General features: G+C 44.0%; 1 protein-coding gene across 1 annotated transcript; it reads left to right on the top strand.

Annotated features, from left to right (window-relative positions):
• Positions 1 to 685: 685 nt before the first annotated feature.
• LOC102446511 (caspase-14-like) lies at positions 686 to 25,570 on the top strand. Its single transcript, XM_075921850.2, has 7 exons — positions 686 to 1,046; positions 2,275 to 2,369; positions 4,400 to 4,555; positions 9,296 to 9,524; positions 11,239 to 11,367; positions 14,526 to 14,635; positions 23,567 to 25,570. The coding sequence occupies exons 1-7, from the start codon at positions 821 to 823 to the stop codon at positions 23,672 to 23,674; spliced, it is 1,053 nt and encodes a 350-aa protein (XP_075777965.2). The 5' UTR covers positions 686 to 820; the 3' UTR covers positions 23,675 to 25,570.

Here is a 25,570-nt window from a genome sequence, read left to right as displayed (position 1 = left end):
TCAGACACTTCGCCAAAGGATTAATGCCCACAAAACAGATATCAGACAAGCTCACAAAGAGAAAACAGTTTCTTGCCACTTTAACCAGAAAGGACACTCTCTAAATGACTTAGCCACCTGCATTCTGCTACAAAGACCTTTTACATCTGCACTTGAAAGGGAATCCTCTGAACTGTCATTCATGTTAAAATTCGACACTTGCCAACAAGGACTTAACAAGAATTTGAACTATCTTACCCATTACCAAGACAGTTTCCCCAATTATCACCTGTAATACCATTAACTCACAAACATCCCACTCTCCCTACCTTTAATATCAGCAATTCACAGACACTTACCTTCCTTCCTCCCCCTCCCCTCCCCATCCCCCTCCTGTTCTGCAATGTGATTTGTCCTTTTCATATTTGTTCATTTTTTTAACTGTATTCTTTGGTATATATGGTTGTGACTATTTTCTTCCACTATTTGATCTGAGGAAGTGGGTCTGGCCCACGAAAGCTCATCATCTAATAAACCATCTTGTTAGTCTTTAAAGTGCTACATTGTCCTGCATTTTGCTCCCACAAAGGGGACACTGGAAGCCAGTGACAATTGCAAAGCAGCCAGACAGGCAGGGCCAGCCTGGGCAGGGCTGGAGCCAGGGTTTCGCGGGGGTGGGTGGGGTGCGTTGGGGAGCGGCTCTTGCCGGCTCTCCCGTGCCCACAAATCCCGGCCCACACCCCGGGCTTGGAGGCGCAGCCGTGCGGACGCTGCTTGCCGGAGAGGCGCGGGAGAGCGGGCGGGGCGCTGGCACCGAGCTGGGACCCCGGCCCGGCCAGGGATGGAGCCGCTCATCCGAGCCGCTTTGGCGCAGCTGAGCGAGGCGGAGCTGGCGCGCTGCGCGCTCTGCCTGCAGGGTCCGGAGCCCGGGGGCGCAGAGGGGCTGGCGGAGCGCTACGCGGGCAGGGCCGCTGAGGTGCTACGAGGGGCGCTCCGCGGCGTGGGCCGCCACCACCTGAGCGAGGCGCTGGCCGGGCAGGAAAAGGCGGGAGCAGCAGCAGCGCCAGGTAAAAGGGGGGGGGGGGCTGTAACCTGAAACGCCATCAGGTGCGTGGCGCTGCGCGGGGCTTGGGTTCTATTTTCAACGGGACTCAGCAAGGTGCACGCAGGGGCGAAGGGCTCCGCTGCTAGAACAGAGCCGGGGATCGCTCCTCTTCCTATTTTTTATCAACCTTTTTCGTGGGGAGGGTGGGGGAACAATCTCCCTTTCCAAAGCAGGCGCTCTCTGGCCGTCAGTTACTTACATGCAAAATAATCCTCCCCCCCCCCCCCCTCCACACACACACTCCCCATCCCTGAGAAAGCTTTAGAAGTTCATTTCCAGTTGAGATGAAGTTCTGCACAGCAAAGTCCCAGTATGTGGGCCAGGCTGAGACTCTCTTTGGGGCTTCTCTCCTCTAGGCCTTTTTTCTTATTGATGATGCCACCATTTCAGTTCCCATAGTACAGGTTGAACCTCTCTACTCCAGAACTCTCTGATCTGGAAACATCCATTCTCTGACATGATTTTAGTTAGCCCGATGTCCACTTGTCATGAGTGTAGCCAAGTTTCCCGTGGTCCCATAATGTTTGTTTACAGCCATCAGTCCTGGCTGTCAGTGTTCTGTGGTGTTGCTTAGCTCTAATTTACCCTTAAATGTCTTCTCAGAGTCTAGGAAGCAGGGGAAGTGTTGTTAATGCTGCTAGACAATACTGACCTCCCATGGCCTGGCAAATTCTCTTCTGGATAGGTCAGGTCCTGAAGGTGCTGGACTAGAGAGGTTCATCCTGTAGTGGCCCCAGCAGGAGAACTAGTGTAGACAAGGCACTAGCAATTTTATAACTATTCTGTCGCGTAAACTTGATCTGAGGAGGCTTTGACAACACGGTGCATACTGCACTGACAGCTGCCTTAAGTCCTGGCACTGTTGCCACCAGGGGCGGAGCTGGAGCAACAGTGAGAAACTTGAGGGGGAGCCTTGTTCAGACATAGGCTTAACTGACCTGGTCAAGCTGCTGAGGAGGGAAGAGCATATTCCTGGACCTGCAGTGGTGTGTGCATTTAGCATGGGGAGGGGGGCGGGGGAGGGAAGGGTGGTATTCTGAATCTGATTTGTCTCTATAGCAGTTTGCATGGCCCAGTGTGTCAATTGTAACTTACAAAAAATAGGATACAGTAATAAAAGTTTTACAAAAAACAGCATCACCCGCCATTTGAGCTGCACTTGCAAATTATTGTTTTAAATATTCTCACAGCTACTGTACTGAGAACTGGTGAACAACACACCACAAGTCAGACAAGTGATGCAAGTTTTAAAAGAAGAGCTGAGCAAAGTGACCATGATGCATTGGTAACCGCATTTATTTTTCAGTTCTCTCAGAACAGTTCAAAGCCTGTGAAGCCCCTGGGTCAAGTCTCCTCCCAGTTTTATAGGTACAACTTTTCTGGACATCAGTAGGAGCTGCCCTTGTGTGACAGCAAGCAAAATAGGCCTGGTATTTGTAAATATTTCAATTTCCCTGCATCGTTCTGCAGTTTTCTCAGATTGATATAGATAGCATTCTGTCGTTTGTTTAACCTACTATACTGTGGTCTGTGGTCTGAATACAGCCAGGTTAAGCAGAATTTCCAAAAGGGGATTTCCTGGAAGATTAGGTGATTTGTGCACAGCTCATACCTCATCCTGTAAACACAGCCAATTGTAGGGTTTACTACCATGTAACCCCATCACAATGAATGGGATTATTCATGGCACTAATCTGCACGTGCAGGTGTGTTTGCATGATTCGGTTGTTAGCTCTTTCATGGCTGTAAGTAACTGTAGCCCATGGATGATGGTACTGATTGCTTTCCCTATGCACTGCCCACAGGAGGGACTATGGATAGTGAATCTGCATGATTATGGATCTACTAGTCACTCTCCTCTCCCTTAGTCCAATGTCAGGCATTGTCATGGAGAGGGTTGGCATGGATCACTGCTTCTGGAGCAAGATAATATCCTGAGAGAATTTTGAAAATCAGGAAAAGAATGGAAGTAAATCAGAGTCACATGCACAATAAAAGGAAGCTATACTTACGCCTAAGATATGGATGCCAGAGGTATGCTGGTCAATGTTATTACATTCCAAAATACAAGGAATGAGAGATGGTAGAAGCATGATACTCGTAGACCAGTATTCAGGCTTTTAACTGCCATTTACTTCAATGGAAGTTAGGAACCTTCATACTTTTGTGGAACTGGGCCTTAGAGCTCAAGCGTAGCAGCAGCACAAAGTAACTTTAGGAAGTTACTAGTCATTTTACTAATAACCACATTTCTATATAGTTGTAGAAAACTAGCTTTTCACAGATATGGAATAATATATGCACTTGGGTTGAAATCCTGGCCCTTTTGAAGTCAATGGCAAAATTTTCCTTTGACTTCAATGGTTTATGGATTTCACTCCACTTTTCTAGAGACACTGGTTATGTCTGACTTCAATAGGTTTGCCCAGGTGTAGCTGAGAACAGAATTTTTTCATGAATAGAACCATCTATATTATCTCCTTTTCATGTATCAACCAAAAGTCTAAGAATTACTTGTTAAACTTGAGGAATGAAAAACATCTATTCTTGCTACATTTTCTGAATCAGGCCTGTAATATCAGCTTTCTCCTGTGGATAACTTTTGTAGTGCAGCTATACCTGACGGCTAGGTCTACACTGCCCAATCTTGCACAAAAAAATGCAAATGAGGCAAAGTGTGGAATATCACCATGCCTCATTTGCATAATTAATTAGGCTCTATTTTTGCACAAAAGCCATTCTTCCTCTTTTTTTCAGGAATTTATTTTGATTTATTATCTGAAGTCTAGAAATAATTTGAACCCAAATCCTTAAATACACATTTCTTTAACCTTCTTTTTATCATTTTAAAGATAACTGATTTTCTAACTAAAAAATATAGGCCAAATTCTCACCTGTGAGTTTTATACCTTGTAACTCCATTGACTTAGAAAAAATTATCCCAGATTTTTGCTGCAGTAAGGAGTAGATTCTGATAGGGTAATGTCTGGACCATTCTATAAAATGGTGCTGAAAATAGTGTGGTCCCATTTGCAATTACAGTGAAATCATTTTCAGCACTAGTTCATCTGCACCTGTTGCAGATACCTGCTGTTAGCAACCCATCAGTTTGATGTCATGGATGAAGCTATAGAAGCCAATCCTACAGATCCTCCCACAGTCAGTGGGATTTCTCTTAGCAGAGTAGTTGCAGGATTGAGCCCTCTGCCATGTGTTTCATGTAAAAAAACATACTGTGTTACAGAAACTTTGTTCAATTCAATTCCAAACCATTCATCTGATGAAACAATTTAATTTAATGCTTTGAATTAACAGGATAAGTATGACATGAGCAAAAACCGTATGGCTTTTCTGATGTGTGTGACAACAAGGAGGCCTGGTGCAGAAAAGGATATTAAAATAATGAATACGTGGTTTGACCAGTTCCAGTTTGAAACACCTCCTGGACAGTGCATAGATCCTAATGGGCAGGTAAGTTGTTAAAATTATAACATGCCAAGCAGAGAGCGTCACATAGAATGCCTCCCACACCCCCGGTGATGGCTCACTTGGTGCTATTTGAAACTGTGGTGAAGTAGAAGTCAGTACTAGCTGCTGTTTAGAAAATACACCACCAGAAATATTGATTGTCTTTTATAGACAGAACTTGGGATAACTCAAGTACCTGAAGCTATGGGTGTGGATCCTTCACAGCCTGTACTTCCCAGACAAAGGGACAGTCTAATGCAGAAATGTTTTAAACTTCAGCTCCCTGGATGGCAGTAGAACTTCAGCAAATGAGCGCCCCTCTTCCAATACCCCACAAATCCAAATGCTTGGGGGACACAGTTTCCTTACCTACAGCTGTGTGACTATAGACTGACTGGAATAGTCTCTCTGGGTATGTCTACACTACAAAGTTAATTCGAACTAACGGACGTTAGTTCAAATTAACTTTGATAGGCGCTACACTAGCGCTCTGCTAGTTCGAACTTAATTCGAACTAGCGGAGCGCTTAGTTCGAACTAGGTAAACCTCATTGTACGAGGACTAAGCCTAGTTCGAACTTACTAGTTCGAATTAAGGGGTGTGTAGCCTCTTAATTCGAACTAGTGGGAGGCTAGCCCTCCCCAGCTTTCCCTGGTGGCTACTCTGGCCAACACCTGGGAAACTCTATTGCCCCCCTCCCGGCCCCGGACCCCTTAAAGGGGCACGGGCTGGCTACGGTGCCCATGCCAGGTGCAAGCTTGCCAGCACCCAGCTAGCAGACCCTGCACCTGGCACGGCTCGAGCCAGCCACCCGATGCCCCCCAGCCCTCCCCCTCTTCCCGGGACCAGGCTGGCGGCTCCCGGGAGCTTGCCCAGGACCGCAAGAGGCGGGCACCTGCCTGGTCTAGTGTGGACATCGTGGACCTCGTCCACGACCTCCGCACTAGGCACAGGAAAGTGGCCGTCTAGAGCAGGAGAGCTGCCAGCCTGGCCACCCAGGAGCAGGTGTGCATGAAAATCAAGGTGGTCCACTGAGACCCCCGACCCTGAGCCCTGAGCTTACAATGGCCGTACTGGGTCAGACCAAAGGTCCATCTAGCCCAGTAGCCTGTCTGCCAACAGCAGCCAACCCTAGGAACCCTGGAGGGGATGGACCGAAGACAGTGACCAAGCCATTTGTCTCGTGCCATCCCTCTCCAGCCTTCCACAAACTTTGGGCAGGGACACCACTCCTACCCCCTGGCTAATACCACTCCATGGGCCCAACCTCCATCACTTTATCTCACTTCTCTTTAAACTTTGTTCTAGTTCTATCCTTCAGCCTCCTGCAGCAAGGAGTTCCACAGGTTGACTCTTTGCTTTGTGAAGAACAACTTTCTGTTAATAGTTTGAAGCCTGCTACCCATTCCTTTCCTTTGGTGTCCTCTAGTCCTTCTATTATGGGAACTAATGAAGAACTTTTCTGTATGCACCCTCTCCACCCCACTCATGCTTTTATAGACCTCTATCCTATCCCCCCTCCATCTCCTCTTTTCTAAACTGAAAAGTCCCAGTCTCTTTAGCCTCTCTTCATATGGGACCTATTCCAAACCCCTCATCATTGTAGTTGCCCTCCCCTCTCCCACCCTCTCTCTTCCCCTCTCCCACCTCCTTTTCCCAGTCTCCCCCAGTTTTGTTCAATAAAGAGAGATTCTATTTTTGAACACAATTGTCCTTTATTTTGTACATCAGGAAGGGGGGCTAGGGAGGGGTAAGTGGAAGGAGGTGAGGGAGGAATGGGGTACAAGCCCCCGATGGGGAGGACTGGGCTGGCTCTGTGGGCTTCTGGGGGTGGAAGCTCTCCTGCAGCCCCCCAATTGTCCCCTCTCCCCAGATGGCAGCCTGCGGCAAGTGCAACCGGTCTGATGGCCGAGTGCTGTGATGTGCCCAGTGTGGGTACTCGGGGCAATCCAAGCCAGGACTGCTTAGCAAGCGGGGCACCCCTGCAAACTGTCTGTCCGGGGTGGGGGTCGGGTCCCTTTAAGCACAGTCCTCGGCTAGCCTGAGGCAGCAGCTCCACGCTCTAAGTCCTCATCTGATGCCCTGCCGGCACTGCTTCCGGCCATCCTTAACCCCGGTTCAGGGTCCACTTAATGTGGACATGCTAGTTCGAATTAGCAAAACGCTAATTCGAACTAGTTTTTTAGTCTTGATGCGTTAATTCGAACTAAGCTAATTCGAACTAACTAATTCGAACTAAGTTAGTTCGAATTAGCGCTGTAGTGTAGACATACCCTCTGATTCCAGGCTTGACTTGAGACTAGATAAGCCCAAAAAAATTAATTATTTAGAGGAATATATGGGAGTGTTTTTCTTCCTTCCCCATTCACCCTTTTATTGCCAGTCTGCTTTACATTATTAGACTATGGGGCTTTGCCCCTACCTTTGATTGCTCTTCTGTGGGAGGCATACTCTTTTTGACATTGTGATCTTTGTAAGAAACCAAGGCAGAGGCAGTGTAGCCTAGCAGTCACACCAGGTAAGGATGGACATAAGGTGGTAATCACTGAGCAGGGATCAGAGTAATTGCCAGAGTGAAGATTAATAAGCTAGAATCAGTCAGGCCAGGGATGGAGACCAGAGACCACAGGTAGTTACCAGGCTGGAATCAGGAGGTAAAAGTCAAGCTTAGAGTAAGGCTGAAGTTAAAGACCAGAGGTCAAGAACTAAGGTGCAGTTACAGCATGTCAGGAATATGCATGGTTACTAGACAGGGCACCCTCAAAGGTTTAATAGTGCACTTGGCCAATCAGAGGGTTTCAGAGTGCTTTAGATCCTTTTGGATAGTACTACTGTGGTGTCTATTCTCCACAATGCTCCCAGTTGTGGCTTTGCATGCCAGGTGTCCCAGGCTCCACCGGGTTGTAGTCCCACAGATCCTTATATACTCTCCAGTAAGCTGTTAGCCAAGGACATCTTGATAACATCATTACAGCATTGCTGAAATTGGCCCTTTTCTATCATAATTCCTTTGTGTGTTTCCTAAGATTATAAAAGCAAGTACAATATTTGGGTGAGTTTCTACCTTTGCTTACACCTCTACAACCCTATTGATTTCAATGGAAGCTGGATCTATGTAATGGAGAGCAGAATTTGACCCAGTGATGTGCTGATGATGTGTCTGATTCCTGACCTTCTGTAACTGCACCTTAATTCTTGATCTCTGGGCTCCAACTTCAGCCTTATTCTGAGCTTGATTCTATGTGCCTGAGGTATATGATTAATTTCTAAAATATTGTTACACCAGCTACCAGCAAAGTCTTTGTACCATATGATGTTGGTACAGCACCACAAAATCCACATATGCAAAAGGCAATGCTTGCATTTAGAATTCAAGCTCGTTCCTGGTATTAACATGCAAGGCTGTAAAAGCTAATTTGTAAATCCTATTTACAAACGAGCCCACCCAATCTTGCTACCATTCAATCAATTGGAATTTTGCCATTGATTTCAGAGGGAATAGGGTAATACCTTTGAGAATGCTGGGGCACAGCCACAGCGCTGACTTCTAAATACTTTCATAACTCTTAAGGAGTTGAATAAAATCAAATTAGCGACAGGCAAATGTCACTACGAAGTTATGAAATTCTGTAAACTTGTAATTATTATGCAAACTTTTCAGAACCTTTTTATTATGAGGCAAAAGGGTTCATGGCCTCTCCATCACCACATCCCCATTCTGGACCATTTTTAAATTAAACAAAATTCATGTTTTATGTAATCAGTTACCCTTCAAAATTCTTTCTTTACCATTGCTCCTGTGATTTCTTCATTTGAGGTAAATTAATGGGGACTTGAGAGTATTTACCTGGAAAAAAATACAAATGCCAACATCTTTGTCTTCCTTGTCTCAAAATCTGTAATTCCTGGATATATTTTAAATGAATAAAATCAAGTGTATTGCTCAACTACAACAGTTTAGAGTAAAAAGTCCTTACCAATCTGATTATGATCTCATGTTGAAAGCACAAATGAAGATAAACTTTTAGGAATGTCCTGAGGTGCCAGTTAGATTTTAAAAATGAAATCTAATAAATTACATTTTCCAAGAAAATTTTATACCTAATATAGGAATGGAATCTAGTTAAGATAATTCCGTTTTCTTGAATTCAGATGGCATTACTAATATTAATTCAAGGTTCTTTTCACACCAACTTTTACTTTGGATAGTATTTCTCAAATCAAAACATGTTACTCTTAACCAATCAAGATTTTGGTAATTCACCCAGAACCACATATGTGTAAAATCAACAGTTCATCAATCAAGTATAGATACAGCCAATGTTCTAGGAATGTACTGAACACAAAAAGTTTGGTTTCTAAAGCTGGTTTGGATTGTAGATCTAGAAGGGAAGAATTCTGAATCGCAAGGCTGTGGTGGTGGGGAGCTGGCACAATACAGCTTTTTGTTATGGATTGTAGATCAAGAAGGGAAGAATTCTGAATCGCAAGGCTGTGGTGGTGGGGAGCTGGCACAATGCAGCTTTTTGTTATTTATTTGTATTATAGTAGCATTTGGGACTCAGACATGGACCCACTGCATAGAGTTAATGCCACTGCAAGGTATAGTAGTGGCTTTAAAATTACTTTTTGTGGCTAATTGTTTTGATCCTTTAGTCTTATTGTTATTTCAGTTGTTCATAAATAACTTCTTTTTGAGAATTAATTATTTTGATGAGTGCATCTAACAGCCTTTTGTGACAGGAAATATTGCCAGCATTGGAAGAATTCCGGGATAAAATCAATCAATCCAAGGATGAAGTTAGCTGCTGCCTCATAGTTCTTATGAGTCATGGGAGGAGTCATGGCCTCATTCAGGGGAAAGATGGTGTCACAGTCGATCTTGATGATGTATTTGCACTATTCAACAATATACAATGCCCAAAGCTCCAAGAAAAACCTAAAATCTTTATCATTCAGGCATGCAGAGGAGGTGAGCAAGACATTAAATATTTATTTGCCGGAGTAGTATTGAATTTCAGCCTCTTTCTATGAAGATTTCCTTTCAGGTCTCTGCAAAGTATCTACAGTGTGTATTATTAAATCTAGTCCTGTGACTTCAGCAGTCCTCTGTATTATTGTGTTACTGTTGAAAAACTGGATGCACTCCTGGTTCTGGTTTCTCAATCTTGAAGCATCCAGCATTGAAAATAGCACAGAGGATAAATATTCCACCGACAGGGGGCAGCAATGAATTGTGACCACTAAAAGACATTTGAAAAGTGCCAAAATGAATCTAACTTGTTCTTCTAACCCAGCAGAATGGGTGCAGGTGACAGGAGCCTCAAAGGTAGCAAAACTTATGTAGTAGAAAATAGCACACAAACTCACAACAAACCCCTTCCGCATAAAAAAGGTACACAAGGCCTGACTTCAACTAATGCCTGCTCTTATTGGGCAGTCTCTTGGTTCAACAGTTTGCCCCCACGGTATCCTCAAGGGTATTGAATACAAATCTCCATCTGCTTAGAAAAGCCAGCTTTAGGGGTGGGAGTGTTTCAGTCCCTTGAATAGCCCCATTTAAATAATGAAATTCTTGTGAGTGAGGATTTGCTATATTCAAGATACAATATTCCACAAGTGCAGTTTTATCACAACTGATACACAGAATGAGAAATAATACACTCATTTTTGAATAGGAGGCTGTGCAACCTAATTATTAAAAAAAAATTAGGTACAGGGGTCAGGGTTCCAATAGGCAAGCAGGTTTATAGGATTAATGGGCTCAGAGAAGCACCTACAAGTTTAGATACCTAGCTGAAAATTATTTTAATGATTGAAAGCTCCCAAGAACAGGCCCTTTTGAGGGAAAGATGTAACAAAAATCTGACTCTACCTAAGTGCAGGGTGGTTTCAGGTATTTGTGCAAGTCAAACATCAGCCAAGCTCCACACTTGTGTACAACTTGAGCTGTTGCTGTTTACACTTTAGACATTGTCCTGCTGAAACCACTTGCTACCACAGCTAAGGCCTCATCTTCCTCTCAAATATTGAGACTGTCTAGCACAGCAGTTAATAAATGAATACATTAAAATACAAATATTTTAATTATTCAGGTTACTGAGCTACATAATTGTTGCTTACAAAAGTTTAGTAAAATTTTTCATCGAGTTTTTTATTTAAAAAAATGTTTGTTTTCAATATTTTTTTATTTTTCTCTTTTATCCTTTTTTTTCTTATATCCCATTTCCCCCCAATTTGCTACTGAATAAAGAGAGGGGCAATTGGGCTAAAATGAAGAGTGAAAAAAGGAAAAATGACAAATCAGAAAATTGAAATGCAAAAAAAATTAAAAATCCTGTTATTCATTTTATAATTTTGTGTTTTAAAAAGTAAAAATTTCTGATTTTGATAAAAACATGTATTTTCCTCAGAAATTTCCTCATCTCTGCTATCTAAGAATCCAGCTCACTACCTAACCGCATTACCACCATCTCAGTCCTTGCATTCCTACAGTAGATATAAGTGGGAGTGCCAAGATGGGGAAATAGTCTGATACTTTGTACCTTTTTTATAAGCCTAACACATGTATAAACAGCATGTATATAAGCAAGTGTATAAACATATGAAAGTCACTTGGAAAGAATTTGGCACCAGTCAATCATTTGGCAGTGTGTTTTAAACATATTTCCTTGTCATAATAACAGGAAAAGAAGATCATGGAGTAGAAGAAATAGAACAGGTGTTTGAGGAAGCTGATTGTACTTATAACTTGATAGCTATCAGGAGACTGCCAACAGCTAGTGATTACTATGTTGTGTATTCTACTCAAAAAGGTAAGAGATAACAAGGCCAAAATAGGCTCCAGTTACATATATGAATTGTGATTGATTCCCGTGGGGGTTTGTGAGAGTCGAATTTAGCCTTTTATTAATGCAGTTTCTGGCTCTAAGTATCATTTTATTTTGGCTCTATGTCTTTTTTATTAGTTCAGGTCCAATTTAGTACAGTAGTTATCCCCATTTTACAGAAAGGTCACATTACATGTTCAAACCAAAAGCTAGAATCTCTTAACTTTTAAACCCTGGTCTTTCAATACAAAAGCATATCTGACACAGGCTTTGGAGGCTCTCAAGAACTTGTATTTCATAGTAAGGGGAAAAAGAAAAGAGAGATTTAAATTGAGGAAAATATAATTTGCCTCTAGGGGGGGCTAATATTCAAATCAGATACAGATAGAGAATGTGAATCCATGTCTATAGCCAAAACAATGGTCATGGCAATCAGAACTCAGGAGAACAGAGAAAATCAAATAAATCTATTAAATGTTTGGCTTGGAGTCAGAAAAGTGGGGAGAAATTGCCAGAGCTAGCAAGGGAGGTATTGTTAGAATGGTGGGGAGATCCAGTATTCATTGTATGAGGAAAAGAGACTTCATTTCCCCAGATGGTGAAATTGGGTCTAATGGAAATGCTGAGATAATCTCATCCTGATCTGATAATAAACTTTAACAGCGGGGAGGTAGTCAGCATTTCTGAGATATCATGATGGGATCAAAAACAGTGTCTCACATTTTCCATTGGAATTTGAGCAGGCATTGTTCAGTTTAATCCATGACTAGTATATTCTGAAAAAACAACAGAGAGTCTGGTAGCACTTTAAAGACTAACAAAACATGCAGATGGTATCATGAGCTTTCATGGGCATAGCCCACTTCTTCAGATGACCAGAGTGTTGGAAGTCTAGGACCAAAATAAATAGGGGAGACAGGAGGGAGGGTGGAAGAAGGGAAAATTGGAAGGGGGGGGGGGACAAGAAAAGGCAGTGGGTAAAAAATATATCAAGGGAAAGCCAAAGTAATAGGGAACAGGACTAGTCTATGAAAACCTAAAGACTAGATAGTCAAAGGGGGCAGATAAGAACCATTAATTAGCAAACTACAAAGAGTCAGGAAACACTTAAAGACTGATGAACCATCTAGATGCTATCATGAGATAACTCCAAGATCTCTTTCCTGATTTGTCGTAGCCAATTTAGCCCCCATCATACTGTACGTATAGTTGGGGTTATTTTTCCCGATGTGCATTACTTTACACTTATCCACATTAAATTTCATTTGCTATTTTGTTGCCCAATCACTCAGTTTGGTGAGATCTTCTTGGAGTCCCTCACAGTCTGCTTCTGTCTTGACTATCCTAAACAGTTTTGTATCATCTGCAAACTTTACTACCTCACTGCTTACCCCTTTCTCAAGATCATTTATGAATAAGTTGAAAAGGATTGGTCCCAGGACTGACCCTTGGGGGACACCACTAGTTACCCCTCTCTATTCTTTTAATACACACAAAACAAAACTATATTGTTCAACAATAAAGATTTGAACAGGAATCTCTTTTGTGAGAAGGTTAGAGGTGACCTATCTAGGGAGTTGAGTAGAGAACGTTTTAATTGCAAATACAACAATCCTTTTCTTTGCAAAGCAGCATTTCCATTAATAGAGCTAAAATGACATACAAGTCTCAGGTGTTATTTCACCTTAGTACAATTTTTTTTGCTACCTCAAAACCACAAAAACCAAGACATGCAGAAAAAAAGCCACACCACTGCACACATCTCTTCATACTCATCTACACCCTCTCTCAAACACGTCATCCCTATCCCAAGCAAATCAACCACCATTATCAAGGTATACCCAATAGCTTCCACCCTCCCACCCCCCCCCCCCCCCACCAAGGCATAGAGAATTCCTAGGAGAGAGTATTTCTTAGTTTGTATGTGAACGTCAAGTCTAACAGTACTGGGGTTTGTGAAACTTTCTAGCTTTCACCCACAAAATCTCCTGTACCTGTTGAAGCAGCCCCTGTCCTGCAGAACTGGCTGGGCTTGTCTCCCTACTCGGGGTGTTGCAGTATAGCCCTGGCAAGAGGGGGTGCAGTGCTGCTCAAGTTTGGCCTGCCCTCCCTGACGGGGGGTGGCTGGGCCAAATTTGAGTGAGTGACATTGCAATTCTGATTGCACGTGAGCTGCATTAGGGGGATGGGGGGGTGCTGGCCCAAAACTGAGGAGAATTGTGACCATATGCAAATCCAGCCCAGCCAACCCTGCAGGACGAGAGGTGCAGGAGTGGACACTGCAGTGTGGTAAGCCTGGGTTGTAGGAGCTCTGCACCTTTCTTCTCTCTTCCCACCACTCCGAGCTGCCCTTTCCTGGGCTTCCCGTCGCTAAGGGCGAGCTCTGTCCTGCGCTAGCTACTGAAAATGTTGGAAGAGACAGTATTGGTTTTAGGAGCTATATTACCTTGCTATTGGTGAGCAGCATTTGCGTGCAGTGTGGTTTGTAAAGGAAGCATTACAGTTTGCTAGTTCAGGAAGAGCCCTGTTACACTGCTGGGTGTTGCCTGGCTTGCCTCATAGGCATGCAGCCTCCTCACATCTTCACCCACATTTTAACCCCAAATATTAAAAAAATAAATACCTGTTCAAGTTTTCTTTATATATCTAAGCAACCGCAAAATAGAACAACTTGAGTATTTTAATATTTCCTTTGGTGGTCGTCACCCTTAATTTCTGCCTCCATTGGGCGAGAACTTTAGTTACAACTGTTTACAAGAGCTGAAGCTGACAAGCGTTGGGAGTGTGGGTAGCAGCACCACCAATCTGCCAACTCTCTACCCCTTCTTTACTTGCTCGCTCATGGTGGTAAGCAGTGGCAATATAGTGCCTGCATTCCACAGAAGACATAGGCCAGGTCTATAGCATTGGGGGAAGACTGGCTTAGGTATGCATCTCCAGCTATGTAAATAACATCTTAAAATGGCTGCATAGGAAGGCGGAGGAGAACCATTACTTCCCTCTTTTCTTGTAGGTCCCCATGTTAGGACTAATGATCACCTGGTATTCACATGTTTTTACAAGTTCTTAAGTTGATTTTGGCAATCAACTTTTATTAGGAAAAATGTAAATTGAAGAGCTGTTTCTGCTTTTTCCATCTGTAGGTTATGTTTCTTTACGTAACAGGAAAAAAGGCTCTAGAATGATTGAAGCAATGGATGAGGTCTTTTCAGAGCATGGCATGAAGAGGCATATTGGGGATTTATTTACAGAAGTAAGTATGCAACCAAACTGCATCAAGAATATGTTCAAAGTGACCCGCAAAGGAAAACCAATTGGCTGTCTGCTCATTCTTGCTTCTTTGCAATGTATGAAGACAGGCTACACTAGGGCAGTTATTTTGGGGTGTTTTAAAGTTTTTCTGCTTTTTCACTTTGGAAATTTGGACTTTGTTTATCCTAGAAGATTTTAAAGGGTAAAATTTACTCTTATTCTGAAGAGCAGCATAAGGTCCATGCAGTACTCACATTTTTAAAATAGCATTCCAGCGATATTTAAGTGGTATGTAGGCCTTGCACTGTCATACTATATAGGAAATTTTACCTATTTGCAACTGGCAAAAAAGTTGAATTATTGTATCTCAAGAAACAACAGATTGATAACCAAGCAGTTAGGAGAAGGGATTTTTAATCAGATTGTTCTAAAACTGTTTGTGTAGCTGCTTGTTTCCATCATCACCTCAAACTTACTTGAAAGAAAGGATGGTATGCCCATTCAATAACAGTTTTTGTAAACTCCCAATATGTTACTGATATCATCATCAAAAAATCAGGGAAGACTTAATTTGGCATTCCTGATATTTAAAAGGAATAACCCCACTGTGACAGGGCGCCTGCCCTGCACTGGCCCTTTAAGACCAGGACTCAGGCCCTGAGCAGAGGCTAGCTGAATCTGTTTGGGCTAGGGAGAGCCCAGCTGGCAACTATCTAAGGCAGCACAATTGGCTTGTAGAAGCCAGCTGCAACCATTAGGGCAAGTGTGAGCCCAGCTGGCAGGTGTATATAGAGAAGCACAGTTTGCTTAGGGAGGGGGCCAGTGGAGGGCTGACTGCCGAGGAAGCAGGAGCTCCTTGGAGGGAGACAAGCTGGGGATAGCCAGCAAAGGCTGGAAGCGGGCCAGCCAAGACTCCCCTTGGCTAGGGGCTGGAGGCAAAGCCTCTGGTTTGCGGGCCTATCATGAGGCCGACTAGATAAGCAGAGCCATTGCGACAAATGCCAATGATGAGCAACCCATACAGACTGTAACTTGCCCTGAGATGGGCTAGATGAGGACAGTCAGGGGGCACTGAAGCACAGTGGGGGGGCTTGCATTCCTGACACCCACCCAAATGTTAAAAAATAATGTACATTCAGGTTTTCTTTATACAAATAAGCAACTGTAACAGCAACAAAATGGAACAACTTCAGTATTTTCAATTTCCTTTATTGATCACTCTTAATTACTGTATATGTTGGACAAGATCCTTGGATCTATATCAATTTACAAGAGTTGAAGATTTAGTACATTAAGTAATCTAACAAACATTAACAATAACAGTAATCATTAACAATAAATAGGTTTGGAAGGATTAGGTTTTTACTCATACAGTAGGTAAACATCAATTTCATTGTACACACACAAATCAGTGAAAAATATATTTCCACTGATGATAAAAATTTAGAAGTAGGCAAAATAAGAAGAATGTTGCTTGAGAAGTTGAGGTATATCTACACATCCACATTATTTCAAAATAACTAGCATTATTTTGAAATCACTTAGTCCGTGTCTACACAGCAGGCAGTTATTTTGAAATAATGTCAAATACTGTCAAGCTGGAGGACTTCTTATTCCAACTCCTGTAACCCTCATTGTATGAGGAGCAAGAGAAGTTGGAGAAAGAGTGCTCTGTTTTGAAATAAGTGCTGTGTAGATGCCCCCAATTTCAAAATAAGCTATTTTGAAATAAGCTACACAATTGACTTAGCTCAATTTGCGTAGCTTATTTCGAGTTAAGCCCAGCTGTGTAGATGCACCCTTAGAGTCAAACTCCAGTTTAGACTTCTGAATTTGGCTTGTTACAAATTGACTAGTGAATGAATAATAAAAACAGGTCTGATTCATTGATCTAAGGATATTTACCATATGATGATGGTGCTTTATGTTTTTAACAGTTAATAAAGTTTAACATTTGGAATTTCAGCATCTGTTGTCTTTAAATAATTGTTTGACCACCCCCAATAATTTCACCCCATTGTGAAAAATTAAATTGATGCAATCTTTTAAAAATGGTTAAAAATAAACATAGCTATTAGCCATTGAAGTGATAAACAAAATTGAATTCTGGCAAGGCTAGCATTAAGATACTAAGAAAAGTCAGCAAAATAAAAATCAACAAAATACGGTACGTGACTGGAAACAAGCTGATTAAAATCGTAGCCTAGAGGGTTAGAGTGGAATACAAGGGGGTGGGGGATGCCCAGCTAAGGTGATAAGTAGATTTTCCTACATACTCTCCTGGTAGCTTGAGATGTGGTTGACAGGTCAGGGCCCAGTACTTTTTAGTTTTCAGTTTGATGAGAAGTGGGGAGATGTTCCTTCATTCCTGGAGTTAAAAACCTACAGCTAGAATGGCTCGATGAACTCTACAGAGTTCATCTCAGAAAGTTTCTGATTAATGCTCCTTTGAAGAGAAAGGGTTAGCTGAATCTCAGGCGAGGTAAAGAAAACAGCTTCTAACTCACCCATCCAAAGGAAAAGGAACCATTAAAACGGTAGAGGGGCTGCCTCTGTATGATGTTGTTGAGTCTTGCCAACAATATTGGACAGGAGAGGAAGGAACCACACTGTAACTGGCTACTCTTCCCATGCATCTCCTCCTTTCTTCTTCGAGTAGTGTCCCCGTGGGTGCTCCACTCTAGGTGAAGGGTCGCCCTGAGCCGCAGATCGGAGCTTTTCAAAGCAGTTTTCCCCGTTGAGCCACGCATGCCCAGAGGGCGTCTCGAGCCCTTCCCGCCCTCTGCAGCGCGCGGCTCAACCCCCTCCCTTTCAGTTCCTCTTTAACCGCCCTCGTCAGCGGACGGAGCGAGCAGGAGCTCCCTCACAGTCTCTCAGACTGTATTTTCTTCCATTAGTTAGGTTACATAGTTTTTCCCCTGTTACTCCAAATTAGTTTCCCTAGTGTTTTTTCTCTTGGAAAAGTAAAAACAAAATAGTTTATTAGCACAGCAAAACTGACGACAAAATCCCCCCTCGGGGACTTGAACTCTCTTCAGACCGGAGCCCCGGGTGAACCGGGGCTCTCTCTCTCCTGGCTTCTCAGTCAAAAAAAGAAAAAGTCATATAACCACACAAAAGACAAGAAACGAAATACAACACCTTAAAGAAGCGGGGAGCTAAATATGTCTGCCTCCTCAGGCTTCAAAAAATGCGAACAGTGTCGTGAGCCGATGCCGGCTTCTGACAGCCACACAAAATGCATCCGCTGTTTGGGGGAAGCCCACTCACCCCACAGCTGCAAGCACTGTGCCTCCCTCACGGCGAGAGCTAGGAAAGACAGAGAGCTCCGCCTAAGAATGATTTTATTTGATAAGGCTCTTCAGCCTTTAGAGCAAGGGGGACCACAAGCTGAAAACCCCCTGCCACTGAAACCTGCGGCACAAAGAACTTCACCTTCTCGTTCTCTCCCGCCTTCTTCCTCCCCCAAGACTCAGGGAGAGGGACAAAGAAATATGAGGACCCCTGCTAATAAAGCAGAAGGGAAATCCTCACGGTTGCCGTCAATACCGGTGCGCGCTGCCTCGGAGCCATCCCGAGAACGCGCTGACAAACCCGGGCGGAAAGAAAAGCCGGCGCCGCTTCAAACCGCGGCACCGCTACAAGCCCCGGCACCGCGAAAAACCCCGGTGCCGCTAAAACAACCCGCACCGCAACAAACCAAGCCTAACACTGAGCAGGCGCAGGCTGCGATCGCAAGCCAGAGCTCTACACCGGCACCGGCAGCAGATAAGGGGAGGCTTCTGCAGGAGTCTGCTACAGAGCTCTCTCAGCTGCCGTCTGACACTCACAGCAGACAGCAACACTCCTGCCCCCCTCCCATTGACTGCTCACCAGGGACATCCTTTGCAAGGCATTCCCCTGCCAGATCGATGTCCCCAGTGTCCTTTCACGGCGCTCCCTTTCTAGAGGATGACCGCCATACGACACATTCCTCGCGACAGACGTCGCCAAGGGGGTCTCGTTCCTATTATCAGGGGGCTGGACCACAACAAAACCCGTGGCACCCCTACTGGTCTTACCCGCCCCCACCTTATCCACCCCAATGGGGGCCCTGGGACCAATGGGACCCGTACAGACACCGGTCCTCAGTCCACTCCACACCATCTCGGAGAGGTCTGCCTCATCCACAGCCCCTACCCCCTGCATCACACACAGAGCAGGAGGAGGAGGAGGAATGCTTTTCGGATAATGAATCCGATATTCAATCTATAAACATCACTCACCCAGATGACCTGAGTACCCAACAGGACGATGCAGTGATACCATCAGATACTGTAGCGATTGATGACCTCAAACAGTTCCAGGAGCTATTTAAGCGGGTAGCATCAAGTCAGCATGTCTCCCTACAAGAAGTTCAAAAGAAACAACACCACTTATTAAAGAACCTGCATCCTACGCTACATAGTAAGATTGCCCTGCCGATTGATGAAGCAATCATGGAAACATCTGAGGATCTGTGGAAGACACCAGCATCCATCCAACCGACTAACAAAAAGATTGATAGGAAATATTTCGTTCCTCCGAAAGACAATGACTTCCTCTTTACGCATCCACAAGCAAACTCTTTAGTGGTTGAATCTGCACAGCAAAGAGCGAAGACACCACAATACAAGAATGGCAGTACCGACAAAGAACATAGAAAACTCGACTTCTTTGGAAAGAAAATATATTCCTCTTCTACCCTACAACTAAGAATATCAAATTATTCTGCCCTCTTAGCGAATCACAACTTTGATAATTATTCGAAGCTGGGAGAACTGATACCACATCTCCCTGAATCCAAAAGAGCCATCTTGAAAGCAATAGTCCACGAAGGCCATACCATCGCTCGCACTGCCCTCCAAACGGCAATGGATGTTGCTGACACAGCAGCTAGAACTACAGCGACTGCAATAGTCATGCGCAGAACTTCCTGGCTACAATCGTCTGGAGTTCCCCGCGAACTTCAGCCAAAAGTAGAAGACTTGCCATTTGATAAGCAAAAATTATTTGCAGCTTCTACAGACGAAATGCTACATAACAGTAAGAACTCAAAGACCACACTTCGCACACTGGGCATGTACACACCGCCCTTCAAACGCAGATGATACACCCCATATAACACTTACAATCGTTACAGATATGAGCAATACAACTGGCCACAAAGACCCTATGAGGACACTAGACCAAGGCAACGACCTCAGAGAAGACGACCTAATCAAGGTCGCCCACCAACTACCCAGTCCTCCAAACAGCAAATTTGAAGTCGTGGTCGAGGGTCTGCACTACCTCCCTCACGATCTAGCAATAACACAACATAGCTGCCTATTTACCCACCGTTTGCGGCCGTTCCTTCCACAATGGGAATCCATAACATCGGACCGCTGGGTTCTAGAAATAATTCGAGTAGGATACACTATCCCATTTACCACTACCCCACCTACCCTTCCCCCTACCCCGTCCCTTTTCAGGGACCCCTCTCACGACACTCTACTAAAACAAGAGATTGACCGCCTCCTTTCTATCGGAGCCATAGAAAAAGTACCAGTAGAGTTCCACGGGAAAGGGTTTTACTCGAACTACTTCTTGATCGAGAAAAAAACGGGGGGCTGGAGGCCAATATTAGACCTCCGCAAACTGAACAGGTTTCTCAAGAAACAACGTTTCAAAATGGTCACACTTACAACAATCATTCCTGCGCTAGATCAAGGGGACTGGTTCGCAGCCCTCGACCTACAAGATGCGTATTTCCATATAACTATCCATCCCGCCCACAGATGCTATCTACGCTTTACTCTCGGCCAGGATCATTTCCAATACAATGTCCTCCCCTTCGGCCTCTCGTCAGCTCTGAGGGTATTTTCAAAGGTACTAGCAGTCGTCGCTGCGTACCTCAGACGCCAGAATGTCATCATATTTCCCTACCTAGACGACTGCCTTTTGAAGGGCTCAACACAGGACGAAACTGCCTCCATGATAAGTACAACCACATCACTCCTCAATCGTCTAGGCCTTCTACTCAACGAAAGCAAATCAACACTGCACCCAGTTCAAAATATAGAGTTCATTGGGGCGCTCCTGGACTCAATTACAGCCCGAGCATACCTACCTTGGCAACGTTTCATAACTATACAAGAAATTATAAGTGTAATGCTTACAACTCCTACCACTACAGCTCTTACTTGCCTCCAACTAATGGGCCACATGGCTTCCACCACCTATGTCGTCCACCATGCTCGTCTGCATTTCCGATGCTTCCAACTCTGGATAGCAAGTGTATACATACCATCACGACACTCCCTCAACAAGACGGTGACTATTCCACCAAACGTCCTTGCTTCCTTACGGTGGTGGACGATACCGAACAACCTCCTCACAGGTGTTCCATTCCAACAGAGCGAACCCACTGTACAGATTACTACAGATGCTTCCCTCCTTGGCTGGGGAGCACATATGAATGACCAAGGCGTTCAGGGAAGGTGGTCCCCATCCGAGGCACGACTACACATCAACCTCGTCGAACTGCGAGCAGTAAGGAATGCCTGCGCACACTTCGCCCCCGACATTGCCAATCAGACGGTCCACATTCTAACGGACAACATCTGCACAATGTTCTATATAAACAAGCAAGGTGGAGCCCTCTCCCGCTCCCTCTGTGCAGAGGCTATCCACCTGTGGAACTCATGCATCCGCAAACAGATCACCCTGGTAGCATCCTACCTCCCCGGGGTGAACAACACCAGAGCAGATTCACTCAGCCGCAACTTCACCTCAGATCACGAGTGGGAGTTACACACGGAGGTCGCAAACTCAATCTTCAACCATTGGGGATGGCCATCCATAGACCTTTTTGCATCTACCCAGAACGCCAAATGCCCCCAATTCTGCTCACGTGCAGGACTTGGCAAACATTCCCTAGGGGATGCCTTTCTAATCAAATGGACAGCCCCCCTTCACTATGCCTTCCCCCCCATACCGTTAATCCCGAAAACCTCACGCAAGATCTGCACAGACGGAGCCCTAGTCATCCTGATAGCCCCGTCATGGGCCCGCCAAACTTGGTACCCGTACCTGCACAGGCTAGCAGTTCACCCTCCTTACCCGCTACCTCACCGGGCAGACCTAATATCTCAGAGCAATGGAACGATACTGCATCCACAGCTCCACACCCTACACCTCCAGGCTTGGCTACTCTCTGGTTCTCGGAGATAGAAAATCACTGTTCCCAACAAGTGAAAGATATCCTCCTCCACAGTAGGAGACAGTCCACTCGAAAAACTTACCTACAGAAATGGACTCGATTTTCCCTCTAGTGCCAGCGAACCAGGGTAGATCCCCGTGATGCACCATTACATATGATTTTGGACTACATTCTAGACCTTAAAATATCAGGACTCTCAATTTCTTCTTTAAGAGTACATCTTTCTGCAATAACAGCGTTCCATACTTTCATTGATGGATTCTCCATATTTGCCCATCCTATCACTAAAAGATTCCTTAAAGGGCTCCACAACGTATACCCACCCCATAAGGCACCACCCCCCTTATGGGACCTAAATCTTGTTCTCCACCAACTTACTGGACCTCCTTTCGAGCCTCTGGCTACAGTACCACTCCCATTTCTCTTTATGAAAGTCTGTTTCTTATTGGCTATCACGTCTGTTAGACGGGTGAGTGAAATTGGGGCATTAATGGCAGTACCCCCCTACACAGTTTTTACGAAGGATAGGGTCATACTTAGACCTCATCCAACATTCCTGCCAAAGGTCTGTACAGAATTCCATGTAAATGAACCGATCGTACTACCTACCTTTTTTCCGAAACCGCATGCATCACAGAAGGACGCCACTCTGCATACCCTGGACATTCGGAGGGCTCTCGCCTTCTTCCTGGAAAGAACAAAACCATTTCGTAAATCCGAAAGACTTTTTATATCAGTCGCTGAGCGTTCTAAGGGAACACCCCTGTCATCACAACGAATCTCAAAATGGATCTCCACATGCATAGTCAAGTGTCATACCTTGGGCAATAAACCACTACAGTGCCCCCCAAGAGCACATTCCACTCGAGCCACGGCTACTTCTACAGCCTTTTTGAACAATGTCCCCTTAAGGGATATTTACCGAGCAGCAACGTGGTCTTCAGATCACACGTTTGCCAGACATTATGCAATCCTACCGCAACTTACACAGGACTCAGCAGTAGCTACAGCGGTGCTCTCTACCACCGCTAAACATTGACTCCGGCTCCCTCCAGCCATATATTGAACACTGCTTTGTAGTCACCTAGAGTGGAGCACCCACGGGGACACTACTCGAAGAAGAAAAGGGAGTTACTCACCTCGTGCAGTAACGAGTGTTCTTCGAGATGTGTCCCCCCGTGGGTGCTCCACGACCCTCCCTTCCTCCCCTCTGCACGGAGTCTAAATTACTCGGGCGGAGACGAGGAACTGAAAGGGAGGGGGTTGAGCCGCGCGCTGCAGAGGGCGGGAAGGGCTCGAGACGCCCTCTGGGCATGCGTGGCTCAACAGGGGGAAAACTGCTTTGAAAAGCTCCGATCTGCGGCTCAGGGCGACCCTTCACCTAGAGTGGAGCACCCACGGGGACACACATCTCGAAGAACACTCGTTACTGCACGAGGTGAGTAACTCCCTTTTCCCCCCAGGTGGGAATGCAGTAACAGGTTTGCCTCAAATGGAACTTTTGCTTCTGTTGTTAACTTGTAAATGCACATTTAGATACCTATGTTCCAAGATCCAAAGCTCCAAAGATGCATGGTCTCCTTAGGGCCCGGCCTACATTCCTCCCTCCACCCCTCTCAACCCCATAGCAGATTCTGTGTGTAGTAACATCATGCACCAGTGAAAGTTTGAATTATGTTTTTATTTATTGATTAAGGCTTTATTTTTCAGATCAACAACAACCTGGCTCACAAAACCTTTAACGTCAATGGATACCCTGTGAAAGAGACACTAGTCATGGAATCAACTCTGACCAAAGCCCTGTACCTTGCACCATAACTGTCTAATCAATGGAACACCCGCTGCCTCTGGAAGTGCACAAAATACAGTGAATAAAAATAAAATAAGTATAGATAATAATGTTTAAATAGTCACCCTCGTCCAGATTATAGCAAAAGTCTTCAGGATGTTCCTTTTAACTAACCAGTGTTATTACATCATTTTAACAACTATTTTCAGCACTAGCTTTTTTTTTTTTTAAGTACTATTTTTAGATAGAACTTTTTACAAGATCTTTGGGGAAAAACAGTTAAAGATCTTGTATTTGTCATCTGCTATATATTTTAATTTAGAGAGTTTTTCTGTTTGATCAAAAACTCCTTCTAAATGGTAACAGCTAAGACCACCATATTCTGTATTTAGCTTCCTCTTATTATAACTTAAAACAGTGTCAGGAAAACAGGGTGTGCCAAGAATGGGAGTGCTTCTCATAAAACCAAACAAAAAAGAGGCAGAATCACCAAATCAAGTACAGTCCTCAAGATTGGCATAACTGAGCAAATGTTGAAAGAGACCGAACCAAGATGAGCAAGAAAAATAGGATGAACCTGGAATAGGCTTGCTTCTCAAGAAACTTCAGAAAAGAGATAACAATGGAGAAATCTGGAGTAGTGCTGTGTTTTGTCACAGCTAAATCAATGCTTAAGTTTGGAAAATTAGAAGAATATTATTGGAACCTGTCATATGGTTCGATATATTTTAGATCTAATGGAAACCAGTACACTTTAGGGTTACTTAACCACTTTCTTATGTATTGCAAACTTTAAGCAGTTAATACAGTTGTTTTAAGTTTTACAAGCCTTAAGAACTATTACTATACAATTTAAACCTTAAATACTATACATTCTAATGCAAATAATACAGTGCAAAGCAATGCAAAAGCAATTACTAAAAGATCTACTATATACAATAATAAAAGCTAATTCATTTACACTTCACCCGTATACAACCTACAGTCCCAGGCAGAAGGTTGTGGTTCCTTTTCTTCCCACGCGTTGGAACGCCATGCACTGGGCCGCCAGTGTGAAGGGCCTAATTACTTCTAGTTATATCGAGCAGGACATATGGGTCAGTCCTGCCCATTCCCTCCCATTGATTGTTCTTACTAAGTCCAATTTATAGCAAAGCAAGACTTGGTCGTTCTAATAGTTACCAATTGATTAGTGTTGTGTAGGATACGTAAAATGCCCAATGCCCCTATTTGGGGTACGTCCTGCTACTCAGGATGTTGCTGCTATGTGCACAGTTGACAGTTTCATGGCTGCATCTGTACTCGTTAACAGAAACAGAAGTACCAGTACAAGGCCGCTTGTCCTGTGTGTTCTTGACGTGGTCTCTCATACCAGGCTTGAGACAGGCCAGAAATCCACACTTTGGACAACGCAGACATCACCGTTTATTGCCAAGGCAGAGTAGTGCAGGTTGCCCCGCAGAACCCAAATTGACTATAGCCCTTTTTTGTTAAAACATAGCATATGATAAGAGTGCATCGGGGAAAAAATACACTTGATGGAATTCTCATTTTAAAAATATTACTAAAAAATTAAACAGAAAAAATAACAATTTAAGCAATCCTAAATAAAAATTAACTTAATAATATTAACCTTGTATTTTTGAAAAATATGATTTTTAAAAGGCTTGTACATTTTCCTATTATGTTCCAGAATCACCCCCAAAACCTTTAATTGAGTTAAAGACCCAAACAATGCCGAGTAAATCTGCTAGTCTCTCTCTGGCTACAACTACACTACGAGCTTTGCTGGAAGAGGCAATGCAAATGAAGCGTGAATTAGCATTTTCTCACTCTTCATTTGCATATTCTTTTCCAGTCCCTTTTGGTGCAAAAACAAGCAATGTGGTCATTTCCTTTTCGCACAAAAAACCCTTTTTGCACAA

Source organism: Pelodiscus sinensis, chromosome 2, assembly GCF_052426305.1.
Source record: "Pelodiscus sinensis isolate ZL-2025 chromosome 2, ASM5242630v1, whole genome shotgun sequence".
NCBI classification, from domain to species: Eukaryota; Metazoa; Chordata; order Testudines; family Trionychidae; genus Pelodiscus; species Pelodiscus sinensis.
Note: the sequence above shows the minus strand (reverse complement) of the source record. Positions and strands in the feature narration are given on the sequence as shown.

What these genes read in the sequence shown, in the direction of transcription:
- LOC102446511 (XM_075921850.2), top strand. Translation starts at nt 821, where the DNA reads ATGGAGCCGCTCATCCGAGCCGCTTTGGCGCAGCTGAGCGAGGCGGAG. An exon ending in CATTCAGGCATGCAGAGGAG is followed by an intron (nt 9,525 to 11,238) that starts GTGAGCAAGACA and finishes TCATAATAACAG; the next exon opens with GAAAAGAAGATCATGGAGTA. An exon ending in TTGGGGATTTATTTACAGAA is followed by an intron (nt 14,636 to 23,566) that starts GTAAGTATGCAA and finishes TTTATTTTTCAG; the next exon opens with ATCAACAACAACCTGGCTCA.